At 44.7% G+C, this 24,431-nt stretch overlaps 1 protein-coding gene across 4 annotated transcripts in view; it reads right to left on the reverse strand.

Moving 5' to 3' along the window:
• Positions 1-24,431, reverse strand: part of LOC125022215 (dynamin binding protein) — a 56,312-nt gene that overhangs the window by 19,175 nt on the left and 12,706 nt on the right. For 2 of the 4 annotated variants that reach the window (XM_047608655.1, XM_047608654.1), the window contains exons 2-4: positions 21,430-21,584; positions 19,145-19,267; positions 12,987-15,215 (exon numbers count right to left, since the gene is read on the reverse strand). In XM_047608655.1, the coding sequence (XP_047464611.1) occupies positions 12,987-15,215; positions 19,145-19,267; positions 21,430-21,574 (2,497 nt within the window). In that variant the 5' untranslated portion in view covers positions 21,575-21,584. Of the gene's footprint in view, positions 1-3,116; positions 5,011-12,986; positions 15,216-19,010; positions 19,044-19,144; positions 19,268-21,429; positions 21,585-24,431 lie in introns of those variants that run through there. The other 2 variants (XM_047608656.1, XM_047608658.1) reach the window with 2 other exon arrangements.

Genomic DNA, 24,431 nt, shown 5'->3' on the forward strand with positions numbered 1-24,431 from the left:
CGTCTGCAGCGAACGTCAAAATATTCAATTAGCTCCTTTGTTGAGTGAATCCGACGAGTACAATTCGAATTAACAGCTCATTAGGTACAAACGGGTGAAAACAAATGCATTAAAAACACAACAGTCCTGCACCAACTCTTAGTTTTAAGATGGTTGCGGCGTTGGTCGCGTGTTTAAAATAACTCCAGCTGAGTTTTCATGTAGGCGGCTGTGGTTTGTGCTGCCATTGAACTGTATTGTGTTGCACTGATGCATGTTTTCTTACTGTTTTTACAGCACCACAAACTACACCCTCCACCAAAAATGGTCGAAACTCCAGCCACGGAGTCACGGTTATGTTAAGACTGGATTTTCACTGGTGAACCTAATGTTTTGACAAGCGAGCGTAACTTATGTCCCGTAGAAATTCTCGGTACAGGGAGTTAACTAGACGATAAGTAAACAAGGTCAAAGATCGGGATGTGTGTTTTCCCACCAGTTAACCTGAAACCTACCTGCAGATAACACCAGTATCCTCTAACCTTCCCCCAAAATCTAAATCTTCACGAAGAACACGGGTTTGTTGCGAAACTCAAAAAGTTGACGTTTAAAGATTTAGTTGCAAGGAGGGTTAAGGAGCAAGTACGGAAACTGTGCACTCAGCTTTTCGAGACAGCGGTGACTCATGCAGATTATCATTCGTTTTTTTTTTGCAATCTGACTTGAGATAAGGCGTCTTCGGAGCGATGCTGTCAGGCGCTTTGAGAACTCGTCCGAAGATTTTCAGCCTTAACTCCTAACTCGCCTCGCCCCCCACTCCCCACTCCCCACTCCTGCCCACCAATGGCGGCGGCTGCTCCAGGATTACAGCGGCATACGCTCCCAGATCATACATGGATGACGACACATTACTCACAGGATCTCAAACATTTCCTAGGGTTAGAGTTTGCTAGTTTAAAAGTGTGTCCAGGAAGGTTTAACCAATGCATTTAGGGTTAGTGCACTATATTAGTGCAGTCTATTATCTAATATTGGATTACAGCGTATATAGAAGTATCCCGTCCATCCCAGAGATCCATCACCTCAATGTCACAGAGTCAAACCCAATAAGCCCCGCGACAAGATGCTCTAATGTTTTTTAGCCGTGCGACTCAACGCTCCGCTCAGGAGCAAAACCCCCTGACCGAGCTGAAACCGTTTAACGAGATTAACGGATGACAAGACTCTGCAGAGGCGAATCTCTCTCTCTGTGTGTGTGTGTGTGTTTTGAAAAAAATGGCGTCATATTCTTAAATAAATAAGCCCCTCAAGAGCTGATCTAGTGCACATACACAAATATATGCATGCACACAACGCACACACATTATCAGTCTGCAAGGGAAGAAGGGAGTCGGGGCAGCGCCGGCCACCGCCTGGCACCAGACAGACCCCCGCCATCCACTCACCATGCTGACGCTAGGGATTAATACTCCCGAAATGGATGTGTTGTGTGTGTGTGTGTGTTTTTTTTTTCTAGGTGACTGGGGGAGGGGGTCAGGGGGGGGGCGCCACCTGCTTCTTCTCAGACACAATTAAGTGACCAGAGAAGTGCTCTTTCTGCCTCTCGGTTATTAAAAAGCCACACACAGGAAGTTTTTTTGTTTTTTTTTTTATGCGGTTGCAGATTACGACGCCACGTGTTCACAACTAAACTCTAAACCCTCCCACTCACCAGGGATATCGCAGCCTTATCAGGGGCTTGGTCGCATGAAACATGTTTTCGAGATCTGATCATAAAATAACATTTAAAAGAGGATGTCCGAATATAATTTCTTTAAAAACTCGACGGACGCCGGTGCTTTCGAATCACGCAACCCAATTTAAGGCCACGTAGCAGCAAGACTTAAATTGTGTTGATACGTCAAATAAAACTACACTTATTATAAATCATTTGTGCCACACTTTTTCCTGAATATTGCCCTCATGTTGGTGCACATCTGGTGCATGGGAGAAACTTCAAATGCCTTTTCCAATTTGTGGAAAGATGCATCCCGTCAACCAACCTGGAAATGATGCGTCACACAAATGTGAAGGTTAGTTTTGTTCTAAGTAGTTGTGGAAAAATGCATTTCCTGCATTTTAATGGAAATAAGCTATAAATAACTTTGTTGTTTGCTACATTTGTACATAAACCTTTTTACATTTACATTTTAGATTAACATCTAAGTTATAAAAAATTGTTGGTTTAACAAGTTTGTGGTTTCCACAATGAAAAATCAAATTTTTTCCTGCTTGGGTTTTATGGTTTTAGGTCCAATACAGTTTGTCAAAATGAAAAACTAATTGTAAAATGAGACATGTGAGGTTGTGCAAATGACAACCAGTCCCAGAATTGGGTTAAGTTTGCCCTCTTATTTGCTCCAAAAGACTAAATCCATAAACTTATACTAGATAAACCTGACCTAAATTTGATTTAACAGTACAGAGAACATGACCTAATTTCAGAATCAAAGGCACTAAGTTCACTCCTGGCTGAGAAGAGGAGGAAGGAAAAACAACAGACACTAAAAGACATGTCATGCAAGAAGAGCTGAGACTATTTACGTGTGCACATAGCGTCAGGGTTTGACAGCAAACAGGAAACTTACAGAGCCTGGCAACAAAAACCAACAAGGACCCACTGAACCCGTTCTGCAGGTTCTTAGGCCTTCAAATACCTGACGACTCACTTTCCTGTGAGATAGGTGATACCGAGGCGTGTGCACCCACCCTGCGCTTTCTAAGGAGGTGGGAGGTGAGTCTGACTAGTCAGCAAGTTGAAGCCCCCCCCCCCCCCCCCCACACACCCCCGCATTGATTGAAAGAGCGACTCTGGAGGTCACAGATGACATGAAATGAGCCTCTATAGCTGTTTTATCAGCGGGGGGTTGATAATAATAAGAACTTCCCTGAATCAAGTGTCAAGATCTCAGGAATTTGAGTTGTGTTGCCTGAGGCTTTACATCCTGCTGAACTGTGAAAAGTGTTGTTTCCACACTAAACAATACATTTTGAAGTGATCACACACCCACACACACAGAAGAACTGTAAGTGCTCGGAGGTGTAAATACAGGAAACTTAGCTTTCTTTCTCTCACATGACACCATCCTTGTGTTTACCTTTGTTGTGTTTCCTGGTCGTAGTGGCAAACTGGGACTTTCGCAGGGCGCTCGGCGCCGTCTTCCTGTAGAAGCTGTTGCGATCCAGCGAGCCCACGTACACGGGCTTGCGACCCCGTTTCGAATCCGCGCTCCCGGCGCTGGACTCGTATCCCCGTTCCTGCTCCTCGTCGTGCCGGTACACGCCGGGGTCCTCGAAAGAGCGCGCCTCCTGGAGGGCCAGCTTCTTCTGCTCCTCGACCCACTCCTCGCAGTGCGTCTTGCGATCCTTTTTAGGGTATTCCTCGTACTGCGAATCTGCGGATATCGAGCGTAGATCTCGGTATCTGTCCCGCGACCGGTAGTCGTCTCTGGGTTTGTGGCGGTCTTCGATCTCGTCGTCGTCGTCGTAGCGGTCCAGAGGCCGCCGCTCGTAGCGATCCCTTGATTTGCTGTAGTCCTTGGGTCGGTACTCCTCGTCTCCGTCGTCTCCGGCGTCCCTGTACCTGTAGCGGTGGTCCCTCTCCTTGTAGCGCCGATGCTCATCAGCGTCAGAGTCATAATGGACCCTTCGTTTGCTGGCGTACGCTTCCTCTCTCCTTCGCTCGGGGGCGTCCCTGTCTTTGTAGCCGTCCTCTCTGCGATCGTGCTGATCATCTGGTCGACGGTCGTAGTGGCGGCTCTTATGTTTCTGCTCGTCATAGTAGCGGTCCTCATCCCTGCGCTGGTAGTAGTCCTTGTCCCTGGAGCGATGGGCCTCTTTAGAGTCATAATAATCCCTATCGCGGTCATTGTAGCGGTCGTGGTCCCTGTATTTGTCTCTACGGGAATAAGTGTCTTTATGATCGTAGTAGTAGTCTTCATACTCACTGTTGTAGCTGTTGTCATGTTCTCTGAGGTCACGTTTGTGGTGCTTCCGGCTCTCATAGTACTGCCTCTCCCTGTCGTCACTGTACTTCCTGTCGTAGTGATCCCTTTGCCTGTACTTGTCGTTGTAATCATACTCCTCCAAGTCCCTGCGACCCCTGTAGTCGTAACGTTCGGGGTTGTGGTCCTCTTCTTGAACCCAATCGTCCTCCCCCCTCCTCCTCCTCCCGTCCTCGTACCCCTCTTGAGTTCTGATGTCATTCTCGTGCGGCGATCTGCTGTAGTCCTGGTGGCCGTAATCCTCCGGGCCCTGGTAGAAACAATGCTTGCCTTTCCATTCAGATATCCTCAAGTCCAGGTGACCGTCCTGTGAGCGAGGGTGGAAGTAAACGTCCTGGCCTTGCGGGCTCTGTTGGGGTTGGTTGTACTGTACCGGCCACTGAGCCGGCACATGCGCCGGTGGCGGTACCTGGCCACCCATGGGCACCATCATGCCTCCATGTACTGGCATAGGGAAGGCTTGACCTGGGAGCTGTGCACCGGGACTTGCTACCATGATGGGACCCTGCGGCGGACCCGGAATAGGCACTCCAAACCCAGGATGTCCAACCTGTTGCTGCTGAAGCTGCAGATGGTGTAGTTGTTGTAGGTGTTGCAGGTGGGCCATCCTTTCCCTCTCCCTGGCCCAGCCGGCGTCCCCCAGCTCCTCCACGCTCTTCCCTCTCTTCATCGGAGCGCCGGCTGCGTGGTTCCAGTCCGCTTGACCGAGCATGGCCGGGTTCCCATAAACCACCGGGTTCTTCATGGCTCTCGCTGTTTTCAGATCAGCCCTCGCCGGGAAACCGACAACGGTTTCCACCTTCAACTTATTCTTCGCTTACTCCCTCTTTCCAAACTCCTGCATTCCATAACAAAGCGCCGTGGGAGACTCCACCTGCCAGGCATATTGTCTGCCGCTCTCTCCAAGTTGTTTTCTCCGTCTCCCTCCCTCTCTCTCTCTGTACGCTGCCTCTGCAGGACTGCCCCGGCCCAAGCACCTCCCAGCCTCTGTGCAACCGAAACATCCACTCCCCGCGGCCGCCCTCAGCGAATCATGGAAGGAGGAGGGGGGCAGGGTTAATCGAAGGAGGGGCCTCCTTCGGGGTTAATGATTCAGTAGAGTCACATGAGTGGAGGATTAGCTCCAAAAGCCCCTCCCGTTGTTTCAATTGGCCAGCACCTCTTGTTTGCAGGGTGCAAAAAAAAAATAAAAAATAATAAAGTCTGTCTGGAGCATTTTTCTTTTGATGGAAGACGAGGGACAAACTTCACCGTCTTGCCTTTGAAATAGGAACAATCCTCGCGTCCTGTTTGCTTAGTTTTTTTGGCGTTTCCTGTGTGTTTCGTGTGTTGTGTTCAGAAGAGGATTGATTAAACTCATTCCTGTCTGTGTATATAACCAGCTCAAACTTTTCCACTGTAGCTTTCAAGGGCTGTGACATTTGTTAATTGACTTCAGCTTGCACAAAGATGTGCATCTCCCCACTAATGACTGACAGTATTATATTTAAATATCTAGAGTACTGGAGGGAAATTAGGCTGCTGGTAAAGTAGCCGCTTGTATGTACAAAGAGCTATTGTTGTCCACGCTCACAGAAGAGACACGATCTTTCGGTGTGAGAAAAAACTCAAGCCTATTCATAAAGCTGGAGCATAACATACCCACCCACCCCCCTCCTCCTCCTCCTCCTCCCTTAAATCCCCATGAAAGAGGCAGGCACCGTAGGAACAGGTTTAAAGGACGTGCATGTACTCAAACACACGTGATGCATGCATGGAGGGAAATGTCAATTTGCCATTAACTAAAGCTAACACAAATTTAACTAGAAGGAGTAAACAGGTTGTTTGCTTAACACCAAAGGCTTTTTGACTCAAGTGCAACTCCTGGCATCAAGTAAATAGAGAATTCAAATATATACACAATACAGAAAAGTCCATTTATCTTAGGTTACAGAATTGTGACTGATTTGCAAACTTATTCCGTGCACCAGTCAAAACTCAGATTCAACAAAGCCACAAAAACGAAAGCTGAAGCATTGAAATCTTACAAAAGACTTTATTCTCTCCTTACGTAAGGCTGTTTAATTATCAGTGTTTGACATCTCAGATCTCAGCTTTCAGCAGAGAGCAGAACGTGACCGAAACCGTGCGCTTGCGTTTCAGCCGCAGGAATGCCAAACGCGACATTCCTCTCCGCGGCTGCGTCGCCTTATGTGCATGAAGCTATTCTGGATCAATATTTATTAAAAAATAAGGAAAACAAAGAGAAGAAAAGTGGTTTGTCACGTATCAAACCGTCTGCAGCAGGGTGGAAGCTTCCCAGTGTGCACCTGAAGGAAACCCGAAGCTGAAACGGAGCCTGAAAACAGCATTAAACTGATCAGGCTGCGGTGTCACGGAAGCCGAGGGAGGCGTTTTAATAGTGGGTTTAAAGAATTAAAGGAGGCTGAAGGTCAATGAGCTTAAATCGAGGGGAAAAACAGCGGAAATGCAAAGAGATGGAGACAGAAACACCTGCATGAGGGTGGGAGTTTGTGGGAAAAGGGAAACGTTTATGCACATTTTTAACTGAAAACAAAAAAACACAGCAATGCACATGCTGTCCAGGTGTGGATACGTGGATCAAAACAACATTTTTTGCAATTTCTAGTCACTTTCTTTCACTAGAAAGACAAAATTTGGTGTCACATGCTACAACACATCCATGTTTATTAAATTAAATGTCCTCAACAACTGTCAGCCAAAGAGACTATGACACCAACTATCAGTGAAAACTTCTCTCTTATATTTGCAAGTAAATACTCAATGAAAACTACACCCATCAGCCACAACATTATGACCACCGACAGGAGAAGTGAATAACCATCTTGTGACAATTCAGTGTTTTCCTGGGAAACATTTGGACCCGGCATTTGTGTGCATGATATTTAGACTTGTAGCACATCGTGGCAATGAGACTCAATGACAATGACAACTCAAAAAAGACATGAAGAACAGCAGAAGGTGTTGACCAGGCCTCCAGATTCACTAGATCCCAAACTGATCGAGGCCCCTCCCCTCAACGCTTCGATGGTTAGCGGAGGATAAACAAAAACGTGAGAACGTGACACCGGGGAGGTTTAACCGAAGATGGAGAAAATGGAAAAACAGAAGAAAAAACAAGCGAATACACGGCAAACGAAGGCAAACAGCTGTTCTGACACAGAGCTGCTGCCTCCAGCTTCTTCCCTGGTCATCACGGACCATCTGGTTTATGGAGTAAATGTTTATACTTTTAGAGGAGTTTTAGAAATGATAAATCCCTTGAAGCTCGTGGACAATTCACACGTAGGTTTGTTTTGTTCTCTAGATGTTACTTTCAGTCTTTAAAATATAACTGGGCCCTGGTTTGTGAGCAATTTTTCTAGTTTTTTTCTAGATTTACAAGTGTGACAGATCCCCTCAGAGTCACAACTGTTTTGGAGGCACAAGGGAGATATACGCAATATTAGGAAGGTAAAAGTACAGCGTGCACACTCCATCTATAGTATGTTACTGACAGTATTTAAGTGCTATTAAACATCTTTAAGCCGCACTAAGAGGACTCTGAACTGGCCTCTGCAGAGGAGCCCAGTATTGGAGTCACTCCCCTGCCTTGCAACAATAAGCCTCCATTGTTTCTCAAGCACCACACTCAGAAAACACACCCTGCAAAAGCACGGAAAAACACTCACTACTGGGAGAGAGGAGAAAGAAAAAAAGAAAAAGAGCGAGAGAGAGAGAGAATGTGAGTAGATGCATAGCAGCAGGATGACAAACACGAATGCTTGATATGCCCACGCCTTACTTTCAGTTAAGGTCCGAGAAGCAAAGACAAAGGGGAACTTAATATCCCGCAAACATATCAAAACTAAAATCTTCTGGGCGTGTTCTCAGAGAGATGACTTCCCCCCATCGAGTTACAGATCACGACACCATCTTCGTTCGACTTATAAAAAAAAAGTGTGGGAAAATATCAAAGGGAAACTATGTAAAGTGGGTGAATATTTTATTACTGCTTGGAAGAAAAGAAAAAGAAAAAGAGAGGGTGTGAGGATTCTTGCGGGATGATGAGTGAATGGAAACTATGTGGCTGCGTGACCCTTGAAGGCACCTGTAGCCACTGGAACCTGTTTCCTGCCCTCGGAGATGACGTAAAGTTCAGAGAATCACCGAGAAACAACAGGGAGAGAAGTCAAAAACAACTTTATAGTCTGCAGATTTCCCACCAACGAGAACGTGCTCGATTTATTTTGTCGCTAATCTGATTAGTGAGATTATTGTAGATTAACCGAAAACAATAGCCTGAACTGAGAGTCTGATAACTGGTTTCTGATCCAATCATTTGGTGAGAAAAAACATTCGGTTCCCATTAATTAGAATTACAGAGTAAAACGACAAACATCACCCTTAGAAAAGGCCCAACAACAACATCAACAGGCAGCGATTAGATTAAAAAAAAAAACGACTTAATGAACGGAGAGAAACAGTGAGCTCTGCAGTCAGAAAGTTAAAGTGCATCACGTGACAAACACAAAGATGCTCACAACAAAAGATAAATGAAATGCCTCTGAAATTAATTAATTAATCACAATAATGCAACATATTAGAGATATTAAAGTGGTATCATCATATTAATAGTGTTTCCTGATCAAGTTTTTTTAGCCCCAGATCTTAAATAAACTAAATTTGATGAAGGTTTTTATTATTTTACTTGTATTCTTCTAGACGCGACTGGATTCAGACCGATAAACATGCCTGTCAAAGCTAATGTAGCTCGTAAACGCTGTGAACTCTTTAACCTTCTCTTTAATAACTTTCACTTTGACAGTAGCTGGGTTTACATGGAGCCAAATAATCCGATTACAAGAAGCCAAAACCGAATAAAAATGCTCCATATAAACACCTTAATCGGAATAAAGAGGCCAAACTGAATGAAATTTCACAGGGGTAGAATATTCTTTTCAACAAACTGATCAAAAATGAATTGAAGCCGAGGCAGACGAATCAAGCTGTTGCTTTAATAATAAAACTGTAAAAACAATAGTAACTACTGCTGATTAGTCTGATGAAAATGTGATGCACACGTCTGTAAAAAGGCCGTTTAATCCGATTAAAAGTTGACGTACATGTAAACACCAGATCGGAATAGATCACCTCACATGTAGCCTCCACGTAAAACCCGACTCCAGGAAACTTTTCTCTTCTTCTAAACACAGCGTTCGGTGTTTGTTGTTATTTTCACGCACCATTTACCAGGGTGTACTTGACGTATTCATTTATTTTCGTGGCTAATTACGCTGGTTCACCTACTAACACGTCGCCAAACATCCACGTTTTCTCTCTGACTGACTTTTTAAGGTGAAGTACTTCTACACGGCTGACATGCTTGATTCTTCTTCTTCTTCATTGACTTTTTGCAGCTTTGATGCTAGCTAGCCGCTAGCCAAGGGATATGGTTCTGGTATATGACAGACTTAAAATAAAAATAAAAAATCTACAAAGATCAGGTTTAGCTGAAGCCTATATACAGTGGGGGAAATAAGTATTTGATCCCCTGCTGAATTTGTAATTTTGCCCACTTCCATAGAAATGATCAGACTCTGGTTTTTATGGTTGTTTACTGGTTATGGGTATAGACAGAATATCAAAAGAAAATGCATAAAAAACACACAATCTAAAAGTTATAAATTGTTATGTATTTTATTAAGGGAAATAAGTATTTGATCCCCAACAATTCACTTAGAATTCAGGCTCCTACAGATTGGCTGGTGCGCATGTGGCACACAGCTGTGCTCAGTCAACTAATTACCAATACTCCTGATCTTAACTCGTCATGTATATAAAGCACACCTGCTCTAAGAATCAGTTTCTTACATTCCAACTTCTACAGCACCATGGGCAAGACCAAAGAGCTGTCAAAAGATGTCAGGGACAAGATTGTAGACCTGCACAAGGCTGGTATAGGTTACAAAACCATCATCTGGAAGCAGTTGGGACCTCCGTCACCAAGAAAACAGTTGGCAACACACTGCGCCGTTATGGATTGAACTCTTGCAGTGCCCGCAAGGTCCCCCTGCTCAAGAAGGCACATGTACAGGCCCGCCTTAAGTTTGCCAGTGAACATCTAAATGACTCAGAGAAGGCTTGGGAGAAAGTGCTGTGGTCTGACGAAACCAAAGTTGAGCTATTTGGCATTAACTCGACCCGCCGTGTTTGGAGGATGAAAAAACGTGAGTATGACCCAAAGAACACCATACCCACGGTTAAGCATGGAGGTGGAAACATCATGTTTTGGGGCTGTTTTTCAGCAAAGGGTACAGGGCAACTCCACCGCATTATGGGGCCAATGAATGCAGCCATGTACTGTAACATCTTGGACAAAAACCTCAGCAAGAACACTGAAGATGCCTCGTGGGTGGGTTTTCCAACATGACAATGACCCAAAACATACTGCCAGGACAACAAAGGAGTGGCTCAAGAAGAAGCATATTAAGGTCATGGAGTGGCCTAGTCAGTCTCCAGACCTTAACCCGATCGAAAACCTGTGGAGGGAGCTGAAGCTCCGAGTTTCCAAGAGGCAGCCAAGAAACTTGAAGGATTTAGAGACTGTCTGTAAAGATGAATGGGCCAAAATCCCTCCTGCGCTGTGTGCAAACCTGGTGACCAACTACAAGAAACGTCTCATCGCTGTGCTTGCCAACAAAGGTTTCTCTACAAAGTACTGACTTGTGTTGTGCTTGGGGATCAAATACTTATTTCCCTTAATAAAATACATAACAATTTATAACTTTTAGATTGTGTGTTTTTTATGCATTTTCGACTGATATTCTGTCTATACCCATAACCAGTAAACAACCATAAAAACCAGAGTCTGATCATTTCTATGGAAGTGGGCAAACTTACAAATTCAGCAGGGGATCAAATACTTATTTCCCCCACTGTATATCACGGTATTTTTCAAAATTGTGACGAATTACGGTATTTTTTTTTCATGCAAAATCACGTGTTGACATCATTTTCTACTGGTTAACAGAGGAATTAATAAATGGACAATTTTACTGTGATGATGAGTAAATATTGTAGAATAATCCAACACTAGTAGTAAAACAGGTTTGCACTTATTCGTATAATTCATATTTAAACTGTTATGTCTGTAATGACAATAACAGCTTGACTGGCTACCGTAATAACTGTAGTCTGCGTGCAACATTTTTTTCTCATTCATAAAAAGCTAAAATTGGGGACATTTTCAGGGACAACTTTAGCCGGGGGACAGGTCGTCCAAAACGAGGGCTGTCTCCAGAAACCGGGGACGTCTGGTCACCCTAAAAAACAAACGACATGGCACCTTTTTTGTTTATCTTCTCGTTTTGCTGCTTCATTTTTCGGACATTTCCATCTTCACCACCTCACAATCGTGTGTGTTCAGAAGTGCTATGTTGAAAGTGGTTCGGTCTGAAACAGTGTCTCGTGGTGTAGTGTTCCAGACACTGTGTAATCAAATACACCAAACTTTCATCAGACTCAAAGACCAGTAGGAAAAAAAACACGCTTCTAACCAAGCAGCACAAGATTCCCAGCTGTTTCGAAAGTCAAATAATAACCACGAGCGCAAACTCAAACATACCTGCCATCCCGCCGGCCGTAGCCTTCTGAGCGAGTCCAAACAGAACGGAAAGCTGCGCCGCGGGCCATGTCACCGCTCGCCACAGCCACACTTTAGGTCCCACTCTGAAGTGAGCCATGATCCCGTTTCTCCACGCGAAACGAAAAAAAAAAAGCCCAAACCACACCCACTCTTTGAACTCCTCTCGGAAAAGAACGGATGATGGAGGGAAAGGATGGAAGGTGCAGACGGGGGGAAAGTATGAGAGAGGGAAGGACGACATTTGGACAGTGTGTGAGAAGGCCACTAAGACATAAGGTGGAAAAAAAAAAAAAAGAAGTGCGTACCCTCTCGCTATGTGCAGGAATGCACCTCGTACCTATGTGAAAAAAGCCGGAGCTGCAGAGACGGCACCGTCTACCCAGACACGGTCAAAACAAACCTATTTCTTTTAAAAGTTAAACTCAGTTACTGACTCTCACACTCGCATGCACACAGTCACACACTGTTATGACAAGCCTCAACTCAAATATACAACCCTGCTTCCGCTGATGATCGCGGGCCGGTAAACAGGGATGTCTTGTTTGCATCATTTTTTATTTTTTTTTGTGTGTGCGTCAGTCTGATTTGGAACGACAGGTCGAAAAGAGGAAATCTGTTGACGTGCACACGTCTCATCCTCGGATTCCTGCGATATTACATTTCGTCTTCAGCGAATGCAAAAATAATCCACGGACTAACCCGGAGCTACGACAGCCACCGAAAAAACAAGCGCTGCTTCATTTTGCTTGTAACCCAGAAACTGTCCTGTGAATTGTTTTTACATTAAAGCCTGTGGATGAGCTCAGTTTATTAGCATCAGACTGATCGAATCTGATCTAGTTTGATTTGTAAACCACTTTAAAAAACACCAAACTGAACTAAAATACTGCATAAAAGAAAAAAAATTAAACATTTTTAGTAAATGCAAGTAAAATTACTGAGATGCTTTTGTCCACAGCAATACCTACATGTCTAAAAGTTTGTCTCAAAACCGGAAGATGTGCGCAAAACAGGAGCAAAACAGGCTGATGGATAAAGAAGAGTTATATATGAAAATATGTCGGTATCTGGATACTTTTTCTGTTCATCCCTTTCAGCAGTTTGCATTGTATGCATTGCATCGCATTGTGTTTCTTGTGTTTTGCTTTGGCTTTTTTTTTTATTCTGCTGAAAACCAATAAAAAGTGAATTTTGAGAAGTTGAAGCAAAGACAAGGGAACAGCTATTGCTTCTTAACCTTTGAGGTACTGTTAACCATAAGTGCAGACTCAAACCTCCCAGACCGCCATGGTTGGCTCCGCCCCCGGTGGTCTCACCTTGAAGCTGCTGTTGCTCCAGTGCCAGCGTCTCCAGTGTGTAGTTACAGAACTCCAGGTTCTCCAGGGCTTGCACGCGGGCCGCCTCCTCCTCCTCCTCCTCCTCCAGCATCGCCCTGAGATCCTCCGCCGTGCGCGCGTACGCCTCCATGTCGTGCTCCACCTCCTGTAGCCGTAGCAACAGCTGGTACCTTTCCTCCTCCTCCCTCCGCCTCTGATCCTCCGCCTCCATCTCTTTCTCCAGCTCCTGCTCGGCCTCCAGCTGCCGCTGGATTTCTCGTTCCTGGGCGGCGGCGAGGTCCCCGAACTCGGCCTCGCCTTCCGTTATCTGGTCGAGGGGGTTCGTTGGCGGCTCGTCCGGGGTGTAGAAGATTGGGCTGTGGGCGAGGGAGCTCCTCGTTGGAGGGGCGGCGTTTTGTCGGGGGCATCGCGGAGGAGGGCGTGGGGCGGGGCGGGCTGGTTTGTACGGAGCCGGGGCCGGGGGGCGAAGGATTCTGGGACGGGGAGGCGGAGGCCGGAGGGTCCTGCGTCTCTCCAAAGAGGAGGAGTTCAACACGGGCGAGTGGGCAGAGCCTCGCATGATGTCGCGTTCGTCGCTGAAGTCCAGGATGGAAAAGTGGCGCGAGACGTGGGCCGGCTGGTTCGGTTCGGAGCCCACGCTGGTGTCGCTGTGCGAAGTAGTCAGGCTTTTCTCAAACTCAAACAGCTGCTGGGTCAGTTTGGTCTCCAGGTCACTGGCCGAAGTCACCAGAGCCTCTAAAGTGACGGACGTCGGCATCGTCCCGTTGGAGCCTCGCGTCGTCGTCCGCTGGGGGTGATGCGCCGCTTCGTTCCTGCGCGCTAACATGTCCGCATCGCTCGCACTGGCGTGGCGCGTTAGCTTCTTCTGCATGTGGCCCTCGACGACGTTCATCAACGCCTGGCTGAGACTGTTGAGGCCTCTGTTGCTGGAGGACTCGGCCGGTGGCCTCTGGTGATGCTTGTTTGTGTCTCTGGACCAGCCGGACTGAGAGCTGGGGAGCGTCAGGCTGTGAGTTAGTCTCGGCTGTAAGGGTCGAGCGTTGCCGTTGGTGTGGCCCGGCTGATTCCTGCCGGACTCCGGGCGAACGTGTTGCCTGTGGCCACGCGCAGGCAGGTTGGGCCGAGGCGGGAGTCGGGGCCTCGCTGGAGGGGTGGACCTGGGTCTCTCGGGCCCCCGGTGAGCTGGAGCGACGGGTCTATGCGGCTGAGAAACCTGAGGCCTCGTACCCCCACCCCTCTGCCTCGTGTTATTATTATTAGTCTCTGCGCTTTTTTCCTCGTGCCACCTCTTCTGCTCCGTCCTCTCGAAGTAGTCCAGGTCCCACACTGTGTGATCCTCGTACGTCCTCCACTCGGGATCCTTCTCCGAGCTGTATTCAGTGCAGATGTTCTCCTTCTCCTCCTCCTCTTCCTCCTCCTCCTCCTCTTCTTCTTCTACTTCAGCAGCGCTCGTCTCCTCTGCAGCTTTCACACCGTTATCCTCTATTTTGACAAAGCGATGAGGGAAGATTCCCCGTTGGCCTCGCACCTCCCCCTCCAGCCAACCGTCCTCCAAAGTGCTCAGCACGCGAATGCGATCTCCCACGTCAAAGTCCAACTCGCCTGGCTCCATGGCCCGAAACTCATACAAAGCCACTCCGTATAAACCTTCCTCCTCCTCCTCCTCTAATTCATGTTCTACTTCCACCTCTGCATCCTTGTGTTCTTCTTCTTCTTCTACCTCTCTCAGAAAAACCTCACCCTCGTCCGCACCTTCCTCCTCCGTCCCCTCTCCTGCGTCGTAATTGTCCTCGTAGATATATTCTCGGGGCTCGTTCTCTAAAAACTCCTGAGGAGACCGAAGGGGGCCGAGGAGCTCCACGAACCCCTCCGGGAACATCCCCCGGCGGCCATCCAGCTCCCCCTGGAACCAGCCGGGCTCGGGGAGGCCCGTGATGATGATCAGGTCGCCCTCGCGGAAGTCCAGCTCCTCGTTGAGCTGCGCGTGGAGGTTCATGAGGGCCCGGGCCTGGCCCAGGGCGTAGGGGGGCAGCTCCGAGGCCTGGGCCTGGGCCGAGCGCTCCGAGAGCTGCCGGGAGCGTCCGGAGAGGTTCAGCTCCTTCACGCACGACGACGGGAAGAGGCCGCGGACGCCCCAGACGTTGCAGCCGCGTTGCCAGGTTCCCCCGAGGTCCGTGGACCCTCCCGCCTCTCCCACCACCACATCACCTAGAGAGAGGCCGAGAACATTTCAATTAATGTTTATACCGACGTCAAGAAATGTGGTAAATGCTGCCATCATGAAGTTTAAACGATGGGAACGATGAGATGAGAGTGAGAAGCACACAGATAAAAACAGAGGACAATGACATGTAGCATCTAATCATTAATCTACAGCATAGGACCCCTAGAGGGTCTGTGGAGGTACTGCAGGGGAGGGGAGGTCGCAAAATCTTTGGTTGATCGTCATTTTTTATATATATATTTACATTTCTTTAACCCTCTGGAGTCGAGGGACGCACTGATGCATCTAAATCAAACTTAAGACGACGTAGCAGCAAGACGCAGCGTCACTGAATCTCCGTTTTTAACTTTTGTAGGAACTGCTAACTTCAAACTATAGACCAGTTTTTAAATCGTGTTGATAGGCCAAGTAAAACTAGAGTTATTAGGAATAATTCGTGCCACACTTTTTCCTAAATATTGGTGTCGGTGCACATCAGGTTCACGGGAGAAACGGTGAAAAGCGAAACGCTAGCAAGTGTTTCACTAAGGTAAAACCAAAAGTAGCCAAGAAAATGGCCAATTATACTCTGGACTCTGGACAATAATGATCTATATTTATTAATGGCACTAGTTTAATATTGAACACATATAATAGGTTGGGGGTCCCTACTTAATTTCTCATCAGTTTGAGGGTCCTTGGCCCGAATAACGTTGAAGTTTTATTATTGTGTTTCTAATAACTTCACTATTTTTTATCTGGACAATCTGGGATTATAAGAATGTCGACCGGTGAGCCAGAAGTCATGGGGGGGCACATTCCAAAGACCTCGTGGCTCCACCTCCCATTGTGTCTGCAACCAAAAACTGGAGCACGGCCAACAGGGGCCACGGAAAATCCAACTGGAAATGAACATTTTTCGGCTCTGCCTGGCGGCCGGTGGCGACCGTTTCCTCTCTGATCCGGGAAGTGTTATTCATCCGTGAGGAGACAAAAGCATTTTGTATTTACTGGCACTGGAAAGCACACGCGCTCAGCCTATTAAAGTGTTTTTATTCCGTTTCCGAAATCAGCTCATAAAGCACAGTTCAACCCATGAATGCTTAATCTAAGACTACGGCTTCAACTACTACAACAACATCAAAAGAAGAAGAAGTTTTTACCGATATAAAGGATCTTTGCAAACATCAGAGCTGTGTCCCAGAGAGTTAATGAAATAAATAATAAAAAAACACAATACCTAAAGAAATCATGTGAGGAAACAACAAGAGTGTAAAAAATAAAACTTAAAATCAGATGAAGACGTTCTGTGCGGGTTTAAAGTTTGAGCTCTGGGGACATCTAGTGGCGACTTTTGGAAATCACTGCTGCTCTGGAACTACAGGTCTATGCACACCACAGTTTGGACCTGACTTTATGTCTTTAATATTTAAATCTGCAAACAGAAATAGAGTAGAAAACTTCTTCTTGCACTTTAATAAAAATGCTTTATCATTACACATCTGTGCAGACTTTTTTGTATGAATAAAACTGTTAAAAAGAGAAGTTTTGTATTTTACAATGAAAAGTGAATCAGAGTTTGAGTATCACAGCTAAAAGACGTCTTCTTCTTTATCTAAATAAGATAAATCCTCCAATGTAATTTTTGCTATTAGATATTTATGTTATAGGTTTGGAAATGGGTAAAAATAGGGGTCGGTATTGGCAATGATTTCACGATACGATACGTATCACGATACTTGAGTCGCGATACGACACATCATTGCGATATATTGCAATATATTGCATAGTTCACTGAGAAATTTTAAATGCAACTTAAAATACAAGTTGTATATATGTGCATTAGGGGATAGTGTGTGGAGGACCAATTCTGACAAAATAAAAAAATAAATAAATAAATGGAATTGATGTCATTTATCTAGGCATTTATTTATTCATTTATGGTGTGTATTTATTTATTTTGTCAGAATTGGTCCTCCATAACAGTGATGATAATTCATTGGTCAAATTGAGTCAAAAAACATTATTAATCCAAATGATGCATTTCCAATTTATTACACTGGTACAGAAAAAGTGGATCAAAACATGACTTTTTCTTTTAAAATGATATTAAGAGATTCAAAATGGATATTGTATTGGAAGAAAAAGTATCGCGATATATTGCCGTATCGTAAACTTTACTCCATTCTACATTTTCCTGATTGTTTGACTTCTTTTCTGTGTCGCTGTGTTTCTTAATTTTGTATTAAATTCACCAAGTAAATACCATGCATAACACACAGTGCATTCAGACGCCCTTCACTTTTGTTAAGTTAAAATTTTTAGAAATGTTTGCAAATTTATTAAAAAGGAAAAACTCTGATTTAAGTGTTCAGACTCTTTGCAACAACACGTTAAATTCCCCCCAGATGCCTCACGTTTCTCTCGATCATTGCTGAGACGTTTTTACCCCTTGATTGGAGTCAACCTGTGGCAAATTATGTCTCTCTCGCTATAAAATGCCTCACATTATCAGAGCAAATGTCAAATCGTGAAGTTAAGAAGTTTCACACAACCAGGACTCTGTTAAGAGCAGGTCACCGTGTGCAACTGAGCAACTGGTGGAGAAGGAACTTAAAAAAAGAGGCGATCAAGAACTAAAACGTTCCTTTGACTGAGCTCCAGAGATAGATATCATTAAACGTAATCATTCTCCTAATTTACTTGTTCTTCTTGGCACTAAAACAAATGAATCATTACTTATAGATTAATGATATCATCTTACTGGTCTAATCCAATTGTGACTGTATGTGGAAAATTAACTGAAATGAGTTTGACACCTCTGATCTAAATGCAAAGCGGATTTTTCTTGGGCGTATTATTAGAGTCTTGGACGTGTCAATGATCAGTAGCAACACTGATCTCGATGGATTTTTATTTATTTTTTTGTGGTGACTGATTCAAAAACTCTCTCCCATTAAAATCCAATGAAACTGCTGTTGCACAAAGCTGCAATTTGGCTTTTTTCACATTCTGACTCCTTGGTGTAAAGCACATTTTAAAGGCTGCTCAGAGTTTGCATCTGGTTTGACGAAGCCAAGGTTGAACCATTTAGCCTTAATTCTACTAAACGTTACGTCTGGAGGAAACCAGAAAAAAGTATAGTTTCCCCCAACAGTGAAACATGGCGGTGGGAGCAAAGTCCAGAGAGATCTGAGGCTCAGACTGGAGGAGGTTCACCTTCCAACGTGACAATGACCCTTAGCATACAGCTAAGACAACACTCAGGAGGTGTGTACAACAGGGGCAACTCTGCGAATATCAAGCCAGATCTCTGACTTAAAACCTTTTGAAACATCTCTGGTGAGACGTTCCCCATCCGGACTGACTGAGCTTGAGAGGATTTGCAAAGATTGACAGAAATCCCCTCCAGCGCAGGTGTGCAAAGTTTATTGTGTCGTACCTCAAGAGGCTCAAGGCTTCGCCCGAGTAAAGGGTAGTGAAGTTTTTTCCTTTTTAATACACGTGCACAGATTTCCAAAACTCTATTTCTACTTTGCCATCACGGGTAATAAATGTAGATTAATGTGGGAGGACCTACAACATGACGACAAAAGTGAAGATCTGAATGCACTTTAAGAAGAAGATGGTATAAAGAAATCAATGCCTTGTTCCCAGTCTTTATAATTTTGATCTATTTTAACAAAAACTGAGCTGAAAACATTGTTTTTTTTTCTGTTTCTATAAAAATTGTGGCAGTGGAGGAACAAGGCATGAGTGAATCAGGCTTTTAACGATCGACATAAAACAACACAGTTTACCTGAGTAGCGCGACATCAACAAGTAGCGTTAAGCTAAGTGAGGAAACATGATTGTTAGTGTGAACAGCAGCTCTTTAGATCAGAACAGGTGAAATCGTCTCTGGTTACGTTAACTAGCGGCGGTGTTTCCGTACCTCTCTTCAGGGACAGATTCCCCGGCTCCGCCGAGCTGAAATCGCTGATGCACACGTACAGTCTGTCTCCGGGCTTCGTGCTGGGAATCGTGACCTCCTCCACAAAAGTGCTGGGGAACTGACCTGAATACAGAGAAGAGTGAATGAATTCAATCATCGGCTTCTGCACAGACACGGACACGGACACGGACGTCCTTCTCCAAAAAAAAACAAAAAAAACAATGAACGCCGTAACTTCCCCAATTATTCATTGTAGTAAATGTTCAGCTGCTCTATTTTTATAGCCTTGGAGATTAACACTGATCAGCCACAACATTAAAACCACCATGCTATGGGCTTGTTTTTTTTGTTTTACTTGCATCCTGGTTTATTTCCAAGGTGGTAAGTGCTGCACATGCTCCCATGCTAAAATATTTTTTGTTTTACATCTTGTACAATGTATTTAACATTTATTGTGGTCTTACTCTGTCTGGGATTGCATGCAGCACTCTTCTTTAAAGAGACCACTGTGATGGGAATCATGCAATTTTGTTGTATTGCCTTCTGCCATGAGCCATGAACATGTACCTATAGTCACTTTTTAACACATTCCCTTTGAGGATGTGATCTGTGTTTTCCAGGAGCAGCTGAACCAGACTGACTTCCTCCTCTGAGGGAATCCCCCTTTGTCTAAAACGACTGTTTGGGAAAACATGAGTGGATTTCTGTGAAACTGAGCTTTCAAAGAAACCAGCACATGATGCCAGTAAGCTCTTATTCCTGAAAATAACCGTTTTTGGTTTCAGTTTTTTTTCAGCACAACCTCACGTATCATTTTACAATTTTTTTTTTTTTTTCATTTCAACTGTATTAACACATTAGACTTAAAACCACACTAAAACCATAAAATCCGAGCAGGAAATAGTTCCATTTGTCACTGTGAAAACCACAAACATGTTTAACGAACCGTTTTTATAACTTAGATGGAAATCTTAAGTGTAAATTTGAAAAGCTTATGTACAAATTTGTACAACTATTTAAAACCATTTATGTATGAGATGGAACAATCAGTAATAATATCTTAAAGTCCCAAATCTCTGGCTTCTGTCTCTTTGGCTGCAGTCGCTCCATAGACTGAACACAGCGTCACTCCCACAACTTTTCCTTCTCCCTTAGCAACCACCGACACATCATTTCCTGATTGGTTGATGGAGATGCACTTTTTCCACCAATAGAGGATACGCACTGACGTCACTGCCACCTGGCGCCACGCCCCCCTGACGAGCAGTGAAATGTAGCACTAACGTTATACAGCGAGACCAGGAAAAATGTGGATTATCAGATCAAATTAAGACCTTTTGGACTCGACAATGATCCATACGAACTAGTATGGATTTGGAAAAGTGGATTAGCCTCAGTTTCAGTTAGTTTCAGTTAGTTTTAGGTCATTTCAGTTTGTAGCTAAATAAAAGATGCTAACGCTAAGAGCTTTACTAGAAGAAACGTTAGCCATACAATACTGTAGCTGAAATATTTACTGTCAGCGGTAACTGCGCCAAAACAATCCAGAAATTTATCTGACAGCCTTCCAGAACCCAGCTTAAGAAGTAATTTGAGGTATGATTTCATCGAATTAATATGAACGTTACCTGACACTAAACGTGAACCACAAAACACCAGGTTTCTGTGCCTGGATTCCAGTTGTAACGTAGCGATCCATTTACTTTTACTTTTATTTGCGAGTTGGAGACATCTGTAAAAAAAAAAATATATCTCTTGACTGCTTTTCAAATCACCGCATTCGCCTTTTTCTTAATTAATTTTTACAATTTAGACGCTATTAAAGCCTATGATTGAAGCTAATGCTGCTAATCTCCATGTTTCAACGGTCACTTTCTGACACTCATTGGCCGTAACCATGGAGACGTCGCTACCTGTGACGTCATGTGCATGTCCTCTATAGGAGAGGAGGGGGGAGACCAGACCAACATGAGGGGAATATTCAGGAAAAAGTGTGGTGTATAATATTTATAATAAGTGTAGTTTTACTTGGCCTATCAACACAATTTAAAAACTGATCTATAGGTTCTATAAAAGTTGAAACGACAATTCAGTGACGCTTTGTCTTGCTGCTGCATCGTCTTAAATTGCTCATGTGATTTGGACTCAAGACTTTTCAAACTATACGGACTATATTATAAAATCAGGGAGGAGGAGGAGGAAGGTGTGAATGCATAAATTCCCACTCTTGTTTTATTTTATTTTTTTTACTTTTCAGCTCCAACATCTGTGAAATGACGCCTCACCTGTGACGCCATCTTTGTTACCGAGCAACCAGAACTCATCCACGACGCTGAGCACCTCGATGACATCGCCGGTGAAGAGCGGGAGCTCCTCGGAGACGCTGGGGAGGAACTCGAACACGGCACGCACCACCGACCCTGCTTCCATTACTCATAACCTGAACAGGTAGAGACAGAGACACACGCACACAGGAGTTAATACGTAAGATGATGCAAACACTTAAACACACATAAAATGCACAATAAACCGAATGGGGACTATTTTTTTGAACAAGGCGCACTGGTACCATTCACATTCTCCCCTGTAGAATAAAGGGGAGCTTTGGTGAAATAAAACCGAATGAAAGGAGGACGAGGGCGTGAGAAACTTGGAACAGAAAGGACGACAGAGAATAGGTCGAGAGCGCTACTTAAGACGGCTGGAGGACATTCCTGAACACTCTTTTATCCTCCTTCTGTTTCTCTGCCTCATCCTAAAGGAAAACGGGTCTGACTCAAACGTCTGCATTTGCACGAATGTAACTCAACCGTGCAACTGCTGCTGCGTTTGATACTGCGTTTATTACTGCGCTGTGAATTAAACACAGAATTAAAGCGTTAATAGGTTTGAAACAACACAACTTCTTCACTAATCCTCTCCTCACTAATTTCAATTGGATTAATGACATGAATACTTAACAACTTTTCAGATGAATAACGTTACTGTAATGTGTTCGGATTCGTCTGCAGCAAAGGAAAACATTACACCGATCAGGCATTACATTATGACCACCTTCCTAATATCATACAGGTCTCCGAATAACAGAGAATGGGCACGGTCCTTCTGAGGGCATCCTGTTGTGTCTGGCAACAGGATGTTGTTAGTGGGTGTTTTTGGGATCCTGTGGATTGAGGTGAGGGTCAGTTTGGGATCTAGTGAATTTGGGAGTTCATTCCAAATGAATGAATGCCAGGTCCAAAGGTTTCCCAGTGGCTGATCGGTGTGTAGTAATGAGTCGGTGGCATTTATTTCAGATTTGTGACTTCGTGTCACAAGCTGCTTCGGTTTTGAGCAACGTGCACCAAAGAAATATTCCTCCGGTCCATGTGTGTCATTATCTGGGGACAGACTAAGCAGACACACTGAAGGAGAGAGGGGGAAATGAGAGAAGACGGCTGCAGTTTACCGCGATCAATGGGGCCTCTGTTAAGTGGGTCGTGGGGTGGAGGACGAGGGTGGAGAGGGGGGGGCAAGATGAACCAAACTAAAGCCCAGTTCAGAGCCACCGTCTCAGGGGAGAGACGCGGCTCAGCTCCTCCTGGATGTGGAGGTGAGAATGGAAGTAGGTTTGGGTTTGTTGCTTGCTTCTTTCAGTGAAGGTTAACCGGCGCTTGTTTTGCAACATCAACAACGCCCAGCGTTAAAAAAAAAAAACAGTGAGGCCGAATCCAAGGCCAAAGGGAGGCGTAGCAGGGCAGAAGGCTGTAAACACAGCAAGTAATGAGAACACACGGGCTTGTCTGTTCATTTATGCAGCTGACAAGACACGCTGTTGTTAGCTCTCCACTTTAACAGCTACAAAAGTACCAAGGAAGAACATCTGTGCTTATTTTAAAAAGTTTAACCTTTGAACTTTGGCTTATATGACGTGAGTGGAAGTTGAAGGGGAACCAGACGTGTCTTCATGTGATAGAGCTGAAAGGTTTAAACCGAATGGAGTTTCAAAATTGCTTGTACTACTGAAGAATGAAGTATTACTCCAAACAGAAACAAGACACCTGGGTGAACTGGACATGTCCCAACATGCACCTTTGAGAAATGGTTTCCATGGAACAGCAACTCACTGCCTGAATGAATGAGCCTCCAGATACACATAAGAAGGGTTTGGATATAAATACCTTAGTTGGTGTGTTCTTGTAAATAAAGATGTTGTCTTTACAGTTTAGCTTGATATATTGAGACAGACATTATTCTCAGAGCATGAAAGGAAGTCACAGCTAAATGACGCACACTGTGTGTGGCAGAAGTGATGATTTGCCCTAAAAATATATACTGTATAACACCTGCCCTACAGCTGGGTTTCACAACAGTCCAAACACTTTGAGCTGCATTGTTGAGTGTATTGCTGTATCTGTTTTGTCTGTGGTTGAAAGTTTTGGTTTCACATTGCAAAGGGGGATGTTTTGGGCTGTTCGTGATAATAACTGCACTGCGGGGATATCTCCATTATGCCGATGAATTTACCTAATACTAGTCATAATATTTTACAGTGGGGTTATAGAGCGAGGTCATTTAAAGGCCAGGACACACCAAGCGAACATGCAGCGTTTTCCTGTACGGGGCCATCTGTGTTTTCCCAGTCGGACGCCGCCTCTTGCCAGTTTCTGAGTCAGTCCAGCGTGTCGTAACAAGCCAATCGTTTGCTGAAACAGAGCAATCTTCGGCTAATCTGAACGTTCAAATTCAGCAGAAGCGACTGATTCAGAAGAGGCCGACTCTGCACAATGGGTTTTTAGTTCGCCCAAGCTAAAATTAGCTCCACCAGTTTCCCAGAAGAGTAATTTAATTTATATAGGAACAACTAAAAAAAGAAAAAAACATGAAAAACAGCACAAGGCGTTGACCTGGCCTCCAAATTTAGTAGATCACAAACTGATGGGATGATCCACAGAGAACCTCAGAAGACCCATGTCCATTCCCTGATGGGTCACAACTGCTTTAGAGACCTACACAATATTAGGAAGGTGGCCATTTTTTGGCCTAGACAGAGGTGATATGGGGTTGTAGTTCTTTTGGTATCAGTGTGGTGTGCCCATACCTCATTATCTTAAAATATTCCATCACCATACTGTAGCTTAGCTTACAGCCAACACCCACGAAGCCAAACCTCCTTCTACCTGACAACAGCGCCTGCAAAGAGTCACTGGGCTTCTGAAGCGTTAGTCTTAATCCTCAGATCTGCGTCCACCCAGACAAGCTTCTTAGCGTTATTTCTGGGCTTGTTAGTGTGTCAGTGACTTTTTAC

This window comes from Mugil cephalus, chromosome 16 (genome assembly GCF_022458985.1).
Source record: "Mugil cephalus isolate CIBA_MC_2020 chromosome 16, CIBA_Mcephalus_1.1, whole genome shotgun sequence".
In the NCBI taxonomy this organism is placed as follows: domain Eukaryota; kingdom Metazoa; phylum Chordata; class Actinopteri; order Mugiliformes; family Mugilidae; genus Mugil; species Mugil cephalus.